Source organism: Aspergillus brunneoviolaceus, assembly GCF_003184695.1.
Source record: "Aspergillus brunneoviolaceus CBS 621.78 unplaced genomic scaffold BO95scaffold_10, whole genome shotgun sequence".
Lineage (NCBI taxonomy): Eukaryota > Fungi > Ascomycota > Eurotiomycetes > Eurotiales > Aspergillaceae > Aspergillus > Aspergillus brunneoviolaceus.
Genome location: NW_020290740.1, coordinates 572,925 through 589,814, shown reverse-complemented (window position 1 = coordinate 589,814; position 16,890 = coordinate 572,925). Strand labels below are relative to the sequence as shown.

General features: G+C 52.9%; 4 protein-coding genes across 4 annotated transcripts; all 4 read left to right on the top strand.

The window, feature by feature from the left end:
* The first annotated feature begins 550 nt into the window (after window positions 1-550).
* BO95DRAFT_15802 (putative membrane-tethered transcription factor (SPT23)) lies at window positions 551-5,268 on the top strand. Its single transcript, XM_025580700.1, has 4 exons — window positions 551-1,479; window positions 1,535-2,424; window positions 2,493-4,986; window positions 5,039-5,268. The coding sequence occupies exons 1-4, from the start codon at window positions 769-771 to the stop codon at window positions 5,168-5,170; spliced, it is 4,227 nt and encodes a 1,408-aa protein (XP_025445903.1). The 5' UTR covers window positions 551-768; the 3' UTR covers window positions 5,171-5,268.
* Window positions 5,269-5,795: 527 nt separating this feature from the next.
* BO95DRAFT_460402 (putative TMEM1 family protein) lies at window positions 5,796-11,403 on the top strand (the record flags this gene model as incomplete). The annotated part of the gene is made up of 5 exons (XM_025588735.1): window positions 5,796-5,835; window positions 5,908-8,453; window positions 8,509-9,588; window positions 9,653-10,299; window positions 11,274-11,403. 5 exons carry the CDS (start codon window positions 5,796-5,798, stop codon window positions 11,401-11,403), a joined length of 4,443 nt encoding a protein of 1,480 aa, XP_025445902.1.
* Window positions 11,404-12,822: 1,419 nt separating this feature from the next.
* BO95DRAFT_15695 (uncharacterized protein) lies at window positions 12,823-13,638 on the top strand. The gene has a single exon (XM_025580690.1). It carries the CDS (start codon window positions 12,983-12,985, stop codon window positions 13,556-13,558), a length of 576 nt encoding a protein of 191 aa, XP_025445901.1. The 5' UTR covers window positions 12,823-12,982; the 3' UTR covers window positions 13,559-13,638.
* Window positions 13,627-15,468, top strand: BO95DRAFT_15705 (oleate delta-12 desaturase odeA). Its single transcript, XM_025580693.1, has 2 exons — window positions 13,627-14,714; window positions 14,772-15,468. Exons 1-2 carry the CDS (start codon window positions 13,718-13,720, stop codon window positions 15,176-15,178), a joined length of 1,404 nt encoding a protein of 467 aa, XP_025445900.1. The 5' UTR covers window positions 13,627-13,717; the 3' UTR covers window positions 15,179-15,468.
* Window positions 15,469-16,890: the final 1,422 nt, after the last annotated feature.

Below are 16,890 nucleotides of genomic sequence, written 5' to 3'. Positions count from 1 at the left end.
AGGTATGAAAGGGTTGATGAGTGGCAGTGGCACTGAACAGAACTCACTCGATAACCACGGACTCTGGCAGGCAGAAAGTCAGACAGTAGACAATTCATATCACGCCTCCTCTCTCCCATTCCCTTTCTTTACCGTACCTACACCCACATCTCACTCTCACCCTCCCCCCTCCCCCCCCTTCCTCCCACAGTCTCCAGGTTTGGCTTATCTACGGGGCCTTCCGTGGTCGATCACTATTCTTGTTAGCCTCTTCTCTTAATTACTTAATTACCTGTCACTTCTTGCGACCCATCTTGGGCACGACTGTCTCCCAAACCTTTTCACCTCGCTAACTCCGACCGTCGCTCTGATTTTCCTCCCCTTTCCCGCGGCCGCGCCTCCGCCTCCGCTCTCCCCCCCCCCTACTACGACAATTGCCTTTAATCGCTCAAGCCGTCTCTCACTTCACAGAGTCATACGCTTCCTCCTTCCTCTGGTTGGCCAGAACCTTCAAGTCCTACAGCAAGTCTTTTAGTCGCCCAGCCTGGTCTCATTTACGGATGCATTCGTGATACCGCTCGTTCGTCGACAATAACTGAGTGCGCCCGCCTACTGCGGCTCCAGTTTAGCCCCAGTCACTCCTTGACAATTCTACGCTCTTGGTTCCATTCAGAGTTGGACTAGGGCGTCAAGGCAAGGCTTAGCCTGGAAGCAGCCTGCGAGGCTTGTTAAGGAGGATCATCGGCGTTTCCATCCTGGTCACCTGCGGGCTATTGTGAGGATCAAAGGATGGGATCGGCAGAGGCTGTCTCTTCACCTGCTTTCCCTTTTCTGGAACCTGTTGTAGTCGACGACGAAATGGGTAATCCCTATCAAGACACAGATATGGACTTCTTGGACTCTGCAAGGTTACAGGTTTCGTCCGAAGGCGCGGGCAGGGATTTCGATGACCTCTTCTCTCACGCTCCTTCCACCCGCCAGAGCCGCGACTCGGAGCCAACATGCTTGTCGCCATCTGAACTATCGCTGAAAAACTCCTATCAAGAACAAGATGCAATGCGACAATTCAACGTGGTCTCCGCCGAGTCCCCCGCCGAGTCTCCGGACGGCTCAACACCAAGTTCGTCTTCTGAGTCACCACGCAATCATCTTCGGAACCCGTCCGTAACGTCTTCTGCATCGGCAGTACATAGCGAACACACGATAATGCCCTTTGGCTACACAACGGAGGATTGGATGAACCCGGATCTCGCGTCGGTCAAGGAGGAATCGCTTTTTGGACTGGATATTTCTCTTCCGAATATGGACGGCCCGTTTCATGCGGACGCAGACCTTGAATCAAGTAATAAGGCCATGGATGCAGCATTTGATTTTGAGAGTGCCGCCAGCAGCCCCAGTCCTCTGAAAGCCGAGACGACACCGCAGCCGAAATATACGAGGAAACCCAAGTCTCAATTGCGAAGTACGTCGGGCGCTTCAGCTAGGCAATCTGCGTCTCCGGTAGGTCTTCATCATATGTTCTGCGATTGTAACGAACTGACGCCCTGATGTGCAGATTCCTGGCACGGCCTTCTTTCCTCGAAGTACCAAGGAAGCATCTCCCTTCTCAGTCTCCCGAAGTATCAGTCAGGGAAAGTCTACGTTGGGCCCATGGGGCGGTCATTCTCCGTCATCGATCTTGGAGGAAAGCTTTGGTGGTATCAACATGAATGGCTCTCCCATGAACTCGAATCTGAGTTTTGGACCAAACAGCTTTCCTTTTGGCATCAACTTCGCGCCGTCCCCTTCTCCAAGCTTCATGAAACCGGAGCCAACACAGCGTCACTTCCTGACTGTCCACCCCACATCGCTCAAGTCGCGCGTGGAGACACAGATTCCCATCAGACTGACGCTTTTCCCGTTGCCGACCGGCGTGAAGAAAGTACGACTGCCTAGTCACACAATCTCAAAACCCAAATTCTTGGCGCCGTCGACCATCGAACGTTCTCCGGAAATTGTGGAGCTTTATACAAGCCTCGTCTGTACCAGCGCAATGCAAGAGCAGGACAAGCTCAAGAAAGCTTTCGCGAGAGCAAGAGGCGAATCTCGATACCGGTCCTCTAGCTCCAGCCCACGTGCTGCCGATGACACTCAGGACGAGGACAAACCATTAGATGGAGGAGAAGTTAAGATCTGTCCTGGTTGTATACAGCGTGAACGAAAACGGGCGTTCCGGAAGAAGCAAAGGAAGCCAGAGGAAGACGAACTTTTCCAGAAGGACGAGGAGAAGCGAGTCATCGTATTTAACACCAACGAGATTAAGGACTGGACCGAGCCCTCGAAAACCGCCATACCTGGCTACGGGGATGGTCAAACCCTGAACATTCCGGCTGGGGCTATGCAGGTCGAACTGCCGATGCGAATAGCATGTTATTGCAGGCATCAGAATGAGAAGCTTGGGTTTCAGTACGACCGCCTTTCCATATTTATCATTGATTTGTTCTTGGGAACTCGGGCTGACATTTTCGATTTAGGGTAATTTTCACTGTTAAAGATCACAAAGACAATGTCATCGCTCAGGCGATCACAAACTCAATCATGATCACGGACGACCACAAAACCCATGCTCCTCCAGCTCCGCCAGCTCCTGGTCCCTCACCCTCTTTGCCGGATGGAACCCAATTGCCAGGCGTTGGGGTCTTTCCCTCGAGCCCTAGTGTGGAGACAGGCAAAGCGCCAGCTTCAACACAGCAGTCGAATCAAACGGCTTCAGCGACCGACTTGCAGGGACTCCAGCAACGTTTCAATTCGCAATATCAGTTGCCTTCTGGCTCGTTTTCCCTTCACCAGTCGTCAGCCAACGGCACAACTTCAAATTCGCAAACACCGCGCAGTCTCTCGAGGCAGACCTCGCCGAATGACTTTCAGGGCCCAATGAGCAAGAGACGCAAGCATAGTAACTCGGGAAGACTTCCCTCAGAGCTTACCATGACCAAGTTAGAGAATACGCAGCCATCAGCTAACACTTCCAACTCCACGGCGCCCAGTACCGAACCACAGTTCTCAGGGGCCCGCGGATTTGCGTCACCAGTGGAAAGGCCTTTTGTGACCTCGTCCGCCATGTCCAGCCAATTCCCCAATAGCCCTCCAACGCCGAACAGTGGGGACAACAATCCCTTCCTGAGTGTACACCCACAAAGCTTGGACAGTTTTATTCAGCAGCAGCTAATGTCTGCACCAAACTCCGCGCAGCCCAGTCGTCCCGGTACTCCAGGCGGCTCTAGGAACAATTTTCACGACCAGTCTTTCAATTTGTCCCTCGGTCCAAACACGTCTGCTCCCATGTGGCCACCGCTCAGTAATGCCGGAAATCGGCTGCCCTCAGTCATCCACAAGGTCGTTCCCGCCGAGGGTTCCATCACTGGCGGCACTGAAGTTACTCTGCTGGGAAGCGGCTTCTACCCTGGCATGGAAGTTGTATTCGGTGATACCCTTGCCACTACCACCACATTCTGGGGCGACAAGTGTCTTAATTGCTTGACCCCTCCTGCACTGCAGCCTGGAATGGTGCCAGTGGTGTTCAAGCACGAACATCCCACATTTGGTCAAATCCAGACGCCTCAACCTCTGATGCCGAAGCAGCAGCAATTTTTCCGTTATGTGGATGACCGTGAGCTGCAGATGTACCGACTAGCTCTCGGAATCCTGGGACAGAAGCTCGGCAGTCAAGCAGATGCGTTCCAAACGGCCCAGCAGATCATGGGTAGTGATATGAAGAGTGTTTTCAATGTTCCCCAGGATTTCCAAGGAAACTCGAGTGGACATCAGCGACAAGTGCCTGGGTATGAATCGCAGGGTAAATTGAGCGATCTTGATTCGAAGATGTTGACTTATCTCGAATTTGTCGACCTCGACGATAGCCCTCGTCCACCCAGGTACAACTCCCGCTCGGCGACAGGCCAGACGCTGCTCCATTTTGCGTCGTCCCTGGGACTCACGAGATTTGTTGCTGGACTCCTTGCACGAGGTGCCAACTCCGATGTGCAAGACAATTCGGGAAATACCCCGATGCATCTGGCAGCTTTGAGCGGCCATGCACACATTGTCCAGCGGCTGCGCCTTGCGGGGGCCGAGACCACTGCTCGCAGCATACGGGGATATACACCCGCAGATTTGGCGACTACATTACCCGCGCATCAAGCTGCCCTCATTCCTGCCCGCCACCGCTCACGCAGCGTTGGCTCACTGTCATCTTCGCGCCGCAGACACAGTTCTGCGTCCTTGCACTCCCTTTGGGAATCTTCCTCAGCATCAGGCTCCTTTGGTCATGCTGTAGATGACTCTGACGACGAGGATTATGAAGAGGATGAGATTGAGTTCACCATGTCGCGGCGGTCCAGTCTGCATCATGATCGACCAGGGCCAGTCCATGCGCCCGAACAGCCACCTCAAGCGGAAGATACGAGGCCATTCTCTCCCCCAGCTGCTCTACTTGCTTGGCGCAATCAACTCCAGACCCAAATCAACCAGTTCCAGCAAAGTGTGGCCAACGCCTTTCCCAACCTACCTGCTCTGCCGCCGATGCCTGCCTTACCTGACTATCAGGCCATGCGTCGCATCACCAATCTAGTCCCGCACAGGCCAAGTACTTCACGCTCGTCTAAGGATGGCTGGTGGGATATGCTTACCGGCAACTCGGCTCCCGACAATTCAGCACCAACCACGGCGGAGCTACCCTCTTATGAGGAGCTTTACCCACACCAAGAGAACCAGGTCGGAGAGGATGAAGCGGCACGTCTAAAGAAGGCCAGCATGTTACAAGCGGCTACAGAGGCTGCCCTTGACCAGCATTTCGAGGCTCAGGCCAGCACCTCAGAGGCTGTTCTGACCAAAGCGGACAGCGAAGAGCTCAAAGACATTCGGATTGGTCGCAACGTGATCTCCCGCGAACAGCAGAAACATCTCCGAGAGCAGCAGGCACGGAGGATGAAGGGTCTTGGAAATGATCGCAACCTTTACTTCATCTGGGTAAGTCTCAACCTTGCATTTCTCTCTTTTTTCAATCGCTAATTGTCTTCAGATCCCTCTCCTACTTCTGGTGATCGGTGCCTGGGTCCGTAGCTATGTTCCGGGAATTTGGGAAGGAATCTACAGCGGCTACGAATTTCTCAAAGCTCGCTATGCGCAGCACGTTCTTGAAGTCGGTTCTTGAACGATTTCACACCACCATCCTTCTTACTAACATCTTTTTGACTTGTTTCTTACCCTTCATTTGAGCTGGGGCGTTACGTCCACTGGACTGGTACTATAACGGGCATTTGTCAATCCTTGTTTACTTGCGTGTGTGATGTTTTTCTATAATGACTGGATATGATGGGTCTATTTCTATTCCACCTGGTTGTTCCTGATGCCTTGCTCATCATATTCACATATTCACAAGCCTTGTCGTTTTACATGGGCCCTGTACAGAGACATTAGTTTTTTTTGGGCGATTTTTACTCATTCATTTATAGATGTAATGGAATACAATGATGCATAACAATTATCTGAAGATGATATAGACGTATGTATAAATGTGAAGGACTTGGGGCCCTGGAATGCCAAGAGATGCCGGCTGGAGAACCAAAAGGCGGTCTTGCGGCCAACATCCGCCCCCCATCATCATCATCATCATCATCACCATCACACTTCCTGTCCGATCATTGCATCCAATTCCTCTTTCCTTCCCCCGCACCCCGTTTGAGAAGGAAGATTGAAAAATCTTCAACTCCTTAGCTGCCCAGGCGGTATGCTATTTACAAGCCGCTTACCTTCGTCCGAATAGTGCTACGGACACCATGGACCCATCACCGCAAGGGGGCTCGAGCAGTGTCACCGGTAAATAAGCCCCGTTTCCCGCTCGAAGTACTTGTGCTACACGCTGCTCACTTCTCACCTCGCTGTTGCCAGTCGAGTATACCGATCCCTCCGGGCTCTTCCCCGACGTCCAGTCTGTTCTCGCAGAAAAGCTCCCGCTCAAGAATCTCCACTGGAAATCACCAACTCGCCCCGTTCGATCCATCGAGTCCCTCCGGATCGGATTCGTTCCCGCCCAGCATGAAGCGGACGAGCAAAAGACCTCCACCGATAGGACCGGCACCGCAGTGACACATCGTCGGCACCAAATCCCTGGCCTGCGACAAACGCCCTACCTGAAGATCTTCCTTCTCCGATGCGACGACAACGACACCTACAAAGCTACGGCGCGGAGGGCGTTGCGGGATTGGATCAAGTCTCACGCCTCCACCTCACTATCCAACACCACCACAACCAGCCAAGAGAAGCACGATGCCTTCGATTGGCTCATCCTACACGTCGTGCAGGATGGGGAGAGCGCCGAGAAAGTCGCCCCAGCCTCGAAATGGGGACGCACCACTACCACGGTCTTGGAGAAGGTCCGGGCGGACTTCAATGGCGCATCCAAGTCCGCCGTGGATCGCGTGGCGCAGATCCGTCTGCCTAGGCCAGGAAGCGCCGTCAAGCCGCCGGAGCTGGCCGACCAGGTCGAGGATTTCGTGGAGAAGATGAAGAACGCGATTCTGTCGGCGTTTGACCTCCGCGTGGCACAGTATGAGGAGGATATCAAGGAGAAGGACTCGCAGCGCAGCTTGCCCGGATGGAACTTCTGCACTTTCTTCATACTGAAAGAGGGACTCGCAAGGGGCTTCGAGAATGTCGGGTTGTTTGACGACGCCCTGCTGGGGTACGATGAACTCGCCGTTGGCTTGGATACCGCAATCCATGAGCAGTTGGAGGGCACCGGGGAACAGCATGGCAGTGCTTTCCTTACCCACAGCAAGGACTGGCAGGAGACGGCAAAACAGGCACTGGAGTCGGCGGGTGACGCTGTGCCAAAGGATGAAGATCCGGCTGAGCCAGAACCAGTACCTCACCTTGAGCCCGGGGACTTTCCTATCGACTCGAACAAGAAGCCCTATCGGGAGATGATTTTGGCCAGCAACATCTCGATCTTCGACTTCCGCACATATATTTTCTCTCGGCAGGTCACTTTGCTTCTCCGGGCAGCCAGGGCGCCATCTTTGGCCGGTCTCGAAGCGCATGGGAACAAGAAGCAGGTGAAGAAAGCCACGAAGGCTGAGAACTTGATGCTGCTTTCTCAAGTCTGTGACAGGGCAAATGAGTTTATCAGTCTCGCGGTACGAACACTGAGGTCTGATCTTCACACGGGCTTGGCTGAAGTGGGCCACAGTGCCGCAAAGCAAGAGGTGATCGACAATATGGTGTCGTCGTGGGTTTATGCTGCTGCTTCTCAGATTCTCTCTCAGACCTTCACGCCAGCTTTGACCCTTCCGGAGACTACCTGCCACGTCGCGAACAGGGAATCAGGGGCTTCTAGTTCCGCTGAAGCCACAGGGGAACTTCCTAAACGTACCAGCTCGCTCATGAACTCTTCTGCCGCTCGTTCTTCTCGCCCTGGAACATCGGAGGTCATGTCATCCGAGAGCCTCTCGGTTTATGCTCGACCGGGCTTGGAGGTCCCGAAACCTACCCCCAAAACCGGTTCCGAGCAGTTGGCTTCCGGGAGGGGAGACTTATACCTCATGGCTCGACGAGCTTTGGAAGGAGTATCTGGCAGATACGGTTGGAAAGAGAAGTGGGATGAAGATCGTTTACTATTCGATGATGAGAACAATGCAGAAAACGACATGGCGGAGGTCAGCCTGGATGATGAATCGCCGGAATCCACGAAAGACGCGCCGGAGCCAAGATATCTGTGTGGCATCGCTCTTCCGGGACTGAAAATCGCGCTTCGCTCAAGGAGAGCTTTTCGAATGCATTTCGAGGACCTGACAGACCAGATGTATCGGCACCATATTGCTGCTAACCGCACCAACTCAGCCCACGCCGCACTCGCCGATATGGCCCTCTTACGGTATCGGCTAAGTGACTATGGCGCGGCTGCTTCATACTTCCACCAGTTGACTCCGTTCTATGGCAACAAGCATTGGGCCGTTTTGGAGGGCGTCATGCTGGAAATGTACGCACGTTGCCTGAAAGAGCTGGAACGTAGCGAGGAATATGTGCGCACGATTCTTCGCCTTCTCGCCAAGTTTGCCGCTTGGACAGAGTCGAACCTGTCAAGCCGTCAGAAGACACTAGATGCCTCGCACATCTTCGCTGAGAATGCTTTGGTCTCTGAATATGTTGATGAGCTTTTCAAGGCCTCCGGGGCCTTGAACAAAGAAGTGTTTGCACCAATGACCGATTTCTTTGGTGACCTCAAAGTCCAGCCGACCATTATCCATTATGGAGACAGGGATGGGTTTCAATTACAGCTTGCCTTGAGGTTTCTGCTCGGCAAGCGGATTGAAATCAATTCGCTCAAGTTGCGGCTAGTCAGCGCCCTTGGACCTCAGAGCAATGAGCACTGGTTAGAGATGCCGACAGGGATGACCATCAAGTCATCCTCGACGAAGGTGCTTGTAGATTCAGCGGTGAGTATAATTTAATCAGGTCCCGCTCTCAATCTAGGATGCTGACCATTGAAAGGTTTCGCTTCAAGGGAAATACTTTGTGGACCGCATCGAGATACGTGTGAGGAACCTCATCTTTACATTAGCGGGTGGAAGAAATGCAACCCTGCCTATTGGGTTTAGAGAAGCAATAGAGGCAGAAGAGGAAGACAGCCGCCCATACATTTATTGCTTTCCACCACCGGACGGCCTGCAGGCAAGGATCGTTTCCCCGCATCTTGTCAACCTGCAAGAAATGCGGACGCTGGAGCTGGAACTCAACAGCGGATGGAACGATATCAAAACAGGCACCCTGCGTGTTAGGCCAGCCACTGCTGGTCTGCGACTGAGAATCGCAGAGGCGGAGTTGGTCGAAGGCGAGATTCAAATCAAAGCCAACAGCGATTCAGGCACCATTGAGTTCAACGAACTGAAGCCGAAATCATTTGTTCGACTCCGGATCCCTTATACGGTGGAGGAGCATCATCCGATCTTGTCTGCAAGGGCAGAGGTGACCTATGAAACGGGCAGTGGGTCGTTTTCGTACTCTTCCATTCACAAAATCAATTCAGGTTTGCCAATCAGCGTCAACGTGCAGGACATTTTCAAGAACGACGTGCTGTTTTCCCGGTTTACAATCAGCCCGGCCTTGATGATCCCTCTTCGAATCTTGAGATGCAACATCCCTAGTTCGAATGCCTACGAGGTGCAATCAAGCATTGGTGACTCTGTGGCGCTAGATGTATTTCCCAAGCAGCCCGCCTCCTTGGTATACAAAATCCGGCGGAAGCAGGACAATGTCTCCTCCCCTGGTTCCAGACGCTCACTCCGGCTGAGTGTGGATTTCACGTGCGTGGATGATGAGTGCATGGATGCCGTGGAAAAGGCATTCCACTCTAGCATCATGGCTAGTGAATTCCACCCATACAGCACGTTACTTACGGCCCATATCCTTGATGCGTTCCGCACCCAATTGTCAACCTCCGACATGGAGATCGTTGGCCTGGTGCGAGAGGTGGAAACGTTGGGGTATGCGAATGCTCGATGGGAAGGATTACTGGGCGCGCTGAAGGAGCCACTGGACGGACTGAAAACGTGGCTTAAGGATTGGCACAAGGTGAGAAGTAGCCAGCGCATTAGCCGTGCTTCCCTCGCACTCAAGTATACTGACAAACGCACAGAACCACCCGGTGATTCGTCTCCCAGCATCGCCCACTGTGCCTAATAGACACATTGTCATTCCGGTTGACATTCCTGAAATCCCAGTTGTCCATACAGCCGAGCTTCGCCTCACCAATCTGACGGGCCAACATCGACACGCCGCAGTTGGGCAAATGATCGCCGCCGAACTCACTATCCATCACACTCGGCGCTGGTGCTCAGCTGAACAACGTGAACAGGCCAATGGATCGCTCGAATTTACATATGAGCTTCATGCCAACCCCGACTCGTGGTTGATTGGCGGTCGACGTCGCGGAAACTTTACCGCCGAAGAGGGGGAGACTAAGACATTTGCGATCATGCTCCTACCCCAGAAGGCTGGCCACCTTCTTCTTCCCGGGCTAGAGATTAGAAGCTTTGTACCACCACCGCCCTCGTCGTCGGGAGCCCCGCCGCCACCGATTACCCCTATGCTGCAGCCCTCGACTGGAGGGGCGGCGGCAGCAGCAGCAGATCCCGGGCCAGCCACGAGCGGGCAGCTACAACGACGACCCATTCCTTGTGAGGTAGATTACCGTAACCACGGGGAGACGGTGTTGGTGCTACCGGATCTGCGGACGACGACGGTGAGCCTTTCCCTATCGGGCGGCAGCCATGGCGGAGCATGGTTGGTTGATTCCGAGCGACTCCATCAATCTGCAAAGAGTACGAGTACATAGTACATAGACTTCAAAAACAACTTGCAGATGATTTTGAGAAGGGGGGTTCCTGGCCTTATGATTCGTCTGTACAAACATATATAGATACATACATACATATATATATCCAAGGACATGATCGCCGCCTTCAGCTTAAGATACTCAGTAGATATTATCGTTGGCATGTCAAGAGCAGCAGCATGCATTAAGTTAGTAATTACTCGGCGCGGTTGAATCCCAAGTTTCGAAAATTTCACACCCAGCAAAACAGGTATCCTCCAAATTTCAGCCGGGAACACAAAAAAAAACCACGACCACGCCAATGTTCAAACTAAAAAAATACAGTTTAGCACCCCCGAGAGCGCCGCCGCCGCCGCCGCCGCGCGCCCCTCTTTCCCCATCAAATCAGCACCACGCAATCGAATGACAAGCGGCCGCCCATTCGTCGTAAGTGATTTGTGTTTCAAGGTTGGCATTCTTTCCCTTCCCGATCCAACCACCTCCCGGGAAGTCAGCCCCACCAGCCTGGCCGGGGAGGGATGGATCTCAACAAAATCGATGGTGTGCCCCAACAGAAGTCTTTGACATGCAGGGATTTTTTTTCCAACTTACTCAAGCACGGCTACACATGACTAGTGGTTTGTTCGGTATAGAGGAGTTCCGGACTCAGGTCATTTCGGCTTCATTTACTTTACCCTGTAGGAGTTTTTGGATTGGATTAAATTAATCTGATGATCTTGGGATGCGTAGGTAGTTTACATATACTCATACCGTAGTAGTGAAGTTGTTGGGAGGTGATATTATCGGCAGTCAGCCCATCGTCCGCAGCATGTTGAACACAGCACCGTAGACAAAGCTCAGTCAGCTCTTATCACATGTGCTGCTCTGCTTGGTACTCCTGCCTGTAAAGCGTTGTGTACTGTCCTCCGTACACTGTACACAGGAGGGACGAAGCCGTTCGCATCGACGGTGGCAAGACGCAGAGAGGACTCGGGAGCTCCAGGCTCGAGGAGCGGCAGTCTTCTCCTCAGCTGGAGCCAATCAGCAGTCTGGTAGATCGGGCTCCTCGCTGACAGTGGTGGAAGCCAAATGGAAGCGCGAGGTGATCCACTTTTCGAGCTGACTGGTCCGCTAGTAGTTCTTCAGAATCTTTGCACGGTGTCTTTTGCTGGCCCGGTCGGCGATGTTTGATTTATTGCATTACATGCTCAAAGTATGAGTATGGGTATGGGTATGAGTATGAGTATGAGTAGTGAGCACCCTTTGCACGGAGAAGAATGCGAGGTGGATTACATGGTAGTTGGGGTTTCGCTATCCGATCAAGAAAGAGTCGAGACTGAGCCGGGTCGATCTGAGCTGAGCATGAGTCGTGCTGAGATGAGATTGGCAGAGACTGAAGGATGATCATGGCCATGGTGAAGCTGACCACTGCTACTAAGGTAGGCATTGCAAATCACCCCTCCAGGGAAAAGTCGGGATGGGTTTTCCGAGTGGCATGTGAAATGGGGTTGGTTCCCTTGTTGGGGCCAGGCCTGAGCAGTTTGATAAGCCTACAACCGCATCATCTCCGGTTGATTATTTCTCCACTCCCTCCCTTCTCCCTTTATTCAGGTGTCTGTTTCAAGATGACAACTTCACAAACAAAAGCTCGGATCATGGAAGACGAATCAAACTGATGGCAATGCCACTCAAGAGAGATATGGCCTTTGAGCTAGTGGTGGCGGGTGCTTTGCTTTGCTTTGTTTTTTTCTCTTTGCTGAAGCCGAACAAAAAGAAATAACAAAAAAGACAAAAAAAGATGGCGCCAAGATTGTTGAGAAGCCAAAGTTCTGCAGGAGGATGTTCATTGGACCCAGTGGGGCGGTGAAGAGTCCACTTACCTCCCCGGTTCTCGGTCCCTGGTAACGCAACGAACCATCAGTCGTATTTTTGCAACTTGTAATCTTGCAGATGCCGGCCGACCACATGGAAAATTCCCTCGATCAGTGGTGAACACCCCCCATCTCCCTCCACATCACACGGCGACGACTGTATGGGGCGTTTGCGGTGAAGGAAACACCTGCAGAGGCGAGAATGGAGAACACCCCCCAAAAAGAACAGCTTCAGCCACCGCCAGTCGTACGACCATTAGTCAGACTTTTCTCGCTCTAACTACTCAGCCTTATCGGACCCGAGGTGGCGAGAGCTCTCTCTCTCCTCCATATCGACCACCTCGGCGTATAGTACTCCGTACAGTAAGTAGCACTGGGCTCGTGGCTGTGGTCATCAGAGACAGAGAGTCAAAGATCAGATCAGACCTGTGAGGCGCGGCGCGCTCATCACAGTAGGCCATGCATCTCCATGCATCTAAGCATGCACCCTTGAACCTAGATTCAGCCGGCACAGCCAGAATGATAGGCTCAGCTCCAACCTCGGCATTCGTGCACAAACAAGATTGTAAAGATCGACTTTCAGCAAATCCTTGTGAGTGAGCAGCAGTCCAATGTGCCGTCTCGGACGATAATACTAAGTGATGGGGCCAAGATGAAAGTGCACGGAGCAATCCAAGGCAAATTTGGCGATCGAGCTGAGAGCGGGATTGCAAAATACCAGCGGTGGTAACGGGCAAGATGGACTCCCAACCAATCTGGCCAATCCCGATTGTCCCAACTGATGCAAAAATTTCGAGCGGGAGATCCCCCGTACCACCGTGTTACAAGGGCCAGGGGGCGGCGATTGTTCTGTTCGGTTCGGTTCTGGATGCTGGCAAAAAAGAAGTCAGATAAAAAGATTGTTGTCTCTTGCCTCCCTTTCCTTACCTTCCTTTTGCAAATTACCTTTTCTTTTTGCCTTCTTCCCTTCGCTTTCCCCGATTGTTTTTTTCTTTCCTTCTTTCTTTTTTTTTTTTTTTCCCTTCCACGCTCCCTGGTTCGCCGCGCTCCCCTCCTCCCTCCCCCGGGTTCTGTGTTGAACACCTTATTATCACGCCTTATTCTTCCTCCTCTTTCTCACCTTCTTCCTTCTATCGTTCTTCTTTCCCTTCTCACACTCTTCTTCTCCTCATTCCACCCCCCCTCCCCCCTAAGTCGACAAAAGGCTTTCCTGAGGTGGTCAGTCAGGCTCCTCTCACTGTCCCCTGCCTTGTTGTCAATTCCCCCGACCTGGTCGCTTTTCATTGTGTGGGAACCCCTTCCGTCCATTGCATCTCGGCTCTCATATCCTCCGAGCACTGCTTTGATCAATTGGTGAGTGAGAGATATGAATTTCTTGGTGGCCTGTTCTCGGGAATGTGATAAAGTCACAAAGGTCACCACGCATCGGATCGCTGGCTTTGCTAACCTCCTGTTGAAGCCCTAGTCTTCCCCTCGTATAGAGCTCGCAGATTCACCACCGGACAGTAAAGTCAGAATGTCCTCCACAGCTCTTCCCAAGCGCGTTGCGCTGCACCGCAACCCCACCACCGACTCCTCGGTGGCCAGCTCCATCGCCCCTTCCCCGATGGACAGCCCTCGCCAGTCTCCTTCGACCACCTCCCTGTCCTCGCTGGCCTCCGAGGCGGAGGCTCGCAGCAAGATGCTGGACACCTATGGCAATGAATTCAAGATCCCTGATTTCACCATCAAGCAGCTCCGTGATGCCATCCCCGCCCACTGCTATGAGCGCAAGGCCTTGACCAGTCTGTCCTATGTCGCCCGCGACTTGTTCTGCCTGGCCACCGTCTTCTATGTCTTCCACAACTATGTGACCCCGGAGAACATCCCCTCCACGCCCATCCGTACCGCATTGTGGGCCCTCTACACCGTCGTGCAGGGTCTGCTCGGAACCGGTGTCTGGGTCCTGGCTCACGAGTGTGGACATCAGGCTTTCTCCGCGTCTAAGGTTCTGAACGACACCGTTGGGTGGGTCTTGCACTCTGCTCTCCTGGTGCCCTACTTCTCCTGGAAGATCTCCCACGGAAAGCACCACAAGGCTACTGGCAACCTTGCCCGCGACATGGTCTTCGTCCCCAAGACCCGCTCGGAGTTTGCTACTCGCGTCGGCCGGGCCGTCCACGAACTGAATGAGCTGATGGAGGAGACCCCCATCCTGACTGCTCTCAACCTGGTTCTCCAGCAGCTGTTCGGATGGCCCATGTACCTCCTCACCAACGTCACCGGCCACAACAACCACGAGCGCCAGCCCGAGGGTCGCGGCAAGGGCAAGAAGAACGGCTACTTCGGTGGTGTCAACCACTTCAACCCTTCCAGCCCTCTGTACGAGGCCAAGGACGCCAAGCTCATTTTCCTGAGTGACCTCGGTCTTGCCATCACCGGAACCGTTCTGTACCTGGTTGGCTCCAAGTTTGGATGGATGAACCTTCTGGTTTGGTACGGCGTTCCCTACCTCTGGGTGAACCACTGGCTCGGTAAGTTTTCAATTCCCTGTTTTTCTTGGTTAGATGACCGCTAACCTCAACCGCTAGTTGCCATCACCTACCTCCAGCACACTGATCCCACTCTCCCCCACTACCATCCTGATGTCTGGAACTTCGTCCGTGGTGCTGGCGCCACCATCGACCGTGACTTCGGCTTCGTTGGCCGTCACATCTTCCACGGCATCATCGAGACCCACGTTCTCCACCACTATGTCAGCACAATCCCCTTCTACAACGCTGATGAGGCTAGCGAGGCCATCCAGAAGGTCATGGGCAACCACTACCGTACCGAGGCCCACACCGGATGGACTGGTTTCTTCAAGGCCCTCTGGACCAGCTCCCGTATCTGCCAGTGGGTTGAGCCCACCGAGGGCGCTGAGGGCGAGAGTGCCGGTGTCATGTTCTACCGTAACACCAACGGTATCGGTGTCCCCCCCGCCAAGGTTGCCCAATAGATCTGTTCTCGGTCGATACATAGAACGCGCGTCGGTTTTTTCCCTCGACTCTCCTGATTAAGGGGGTTGTGTCATTTCTGTCTTGTTCAAATTTTTTTCCGTGGTGCTCTCGCAGGATCGAATTGGCCACGACATGATCAGCACTCGTCATAGAGCATCTGCTGCGAGTTGATCTATCGGCATTCGAGCGCTGAAGGCGTATATGGAGTGGAAGTGGGAGCAAGCGGGGTCGGGTTAATTGTGATTGTTGGATTGTTGTAAAGAAAACACAAAAGCAAAACACCCATTCTTTCTCAACTGGCCGTTTATCAATATCTTGGGAGCCATTTTCCTACTTTCTATTACCTTCCAGATGTCCTCATCACTCATCATCTCGTGTATGACTTCTGAGCTCAATAGACTAATGTCTGCATCGTTCAATGTTTAGCATATTTATCCGCCGTGTTAACGCTTCGTCCGTCATGAACCGCTCCGAGCTCCAGGTTGCACAATGGTGTCCGTCGTTGTAAATGACATGGAAATGATCAAACCAGCATTTTCCGAGCAAAAGTTCCGTTACTCAGTAGGTGAAGTAGTAGAGTGGAGACCTGATCAAGTTTATCGACATGACATGGATGACATGGCCTGGCATTCTAGACCGGCACAGCCCTGCAGATTTCTGATTTAGAGTCCTCAGCGGGGCAAAAGAATAGTAGACCAAGGTCTGGGTCGCGGGGGTTCCGCAAGAAAGAAAGCTGAGGGGTGGATGAAGGGAGGGGGGAGGGGGAGGTATAAGGGTCTTATTGGGACGAAATCCTTTATTCCTTTAAAAATAAAAATAAAAATAAACGTTCCCCCCGTCCGCGGGCTTCCGCCCGTGCCGGATACTTTGGAGAGGGGTGCGGCGCTAGTCCGAAACAAGCGTGGGCATGAGGCATGAGTACTGAAGGTGTATAAGTGTGCACAGCATATACAGTACTACAGTACCTAGATTTAAGAAGTCTAGGTCTGCTTCTTGGTTGGGGTTGGGGTTGGGATTTATTGTTGTGTACCATACTTGTGGTTGTTTATATGAGGGGATAATCAACGAGTATGTGGATACTCAATAGGTATAGGGTGTAGCGCATTGGATCATGCGTCTGTAGTCTTTGAATATGTGAGGTTCAGTATGAACAGGAGGTATCTATATACTGTGATGCTGCCGCCTGGGTCCGATGTTGCACTTGTTATGAAGAACATCCCCGGATCCCCCCCTTCCAGATCTCGAACTCGACTTCTTCTTGGGTGGATGGTTGTTGGAGCTGCGGAGATGATTGGTCTTCTTCGGTCGGGTAATGGGTGCTGCCTCCTCCTCCTTCTCCTCCTCCTCCTTCTCCTGCTTCTTTTCGACCTCCGGTCCATGGAGCGAAAACTACCTTGAAGGTTCGGCGGATGGTTTGCGGGGTTGTGCGTTGCGTTGAGGGGAGGAGGTGGTGGTGGTGGGTTGTTGAAGGATTCGTGGTGGCTGGGAATGGTGCAGTTGGCGCTTGAGGGCTTGTCGGGGCGGGTGATGGGGATTCTGGTTGCTGCATGTCTGGTGGGGGTTTGGTTTTTTGGGGAGAGGAGGATGGAGTAGGATTGGGGATTGTGGTTGCTGGTTGCTCATCAGTAGCAGCAGCAGCAGTAGCAGCACCGCTGAACTTCACTGCTGCATCATCTGATGGCTCGAGTTCTTCGGGGTCAGAATCGGAATT

Bases quoted from the DNA above. Each gene is read 5' to 3' on its own strand.
- BO95DRAFT_15695 (XM_025580690.1), top strand. From the start codon at position 12,983: ATGCAAAAATTTCGAGCGGGAGATCCCCCGTACCACCGTGTTACAAGG.
- BO95DRAFT_15705 (XM_025580693.1), top strand. From the start codon at position 13,718: ATGTCCTCCACAGCTCTTCCCAAGCGCGTTGCGCTGCACCGCAACCCC. The intron at 14,715-14,771 runs GTAAGTTTTCAA...CTCAACCGCTAG, and splicing joins CTGGGTGAACCACTGGCTCG to TTGCCATCACCTACCTCCAG.
- BO95DRAFT_15802 (XM_025580700.1), top strand. From the start codon at position 769: ATGGGATCGGCAGAGGCTGTCTCTTCACCTGCTTTCCCTTTTCTGGAA. The intron at 1,480-1,534 runs GTAGGTCTTCAT...CCTGATGTGCAG, and splicing joins CTAGGCAATCTGCGTCTCCG to ATTCCTGGCACGGCCTTCTT. The intron at 4,987-5,038 runs GTAAGTCTCAAC...AATTGTCTTCAG, and splicing joins GCAACCTTTACTTCATCTGG to ATCCCTCTCCTACTTCTGGT.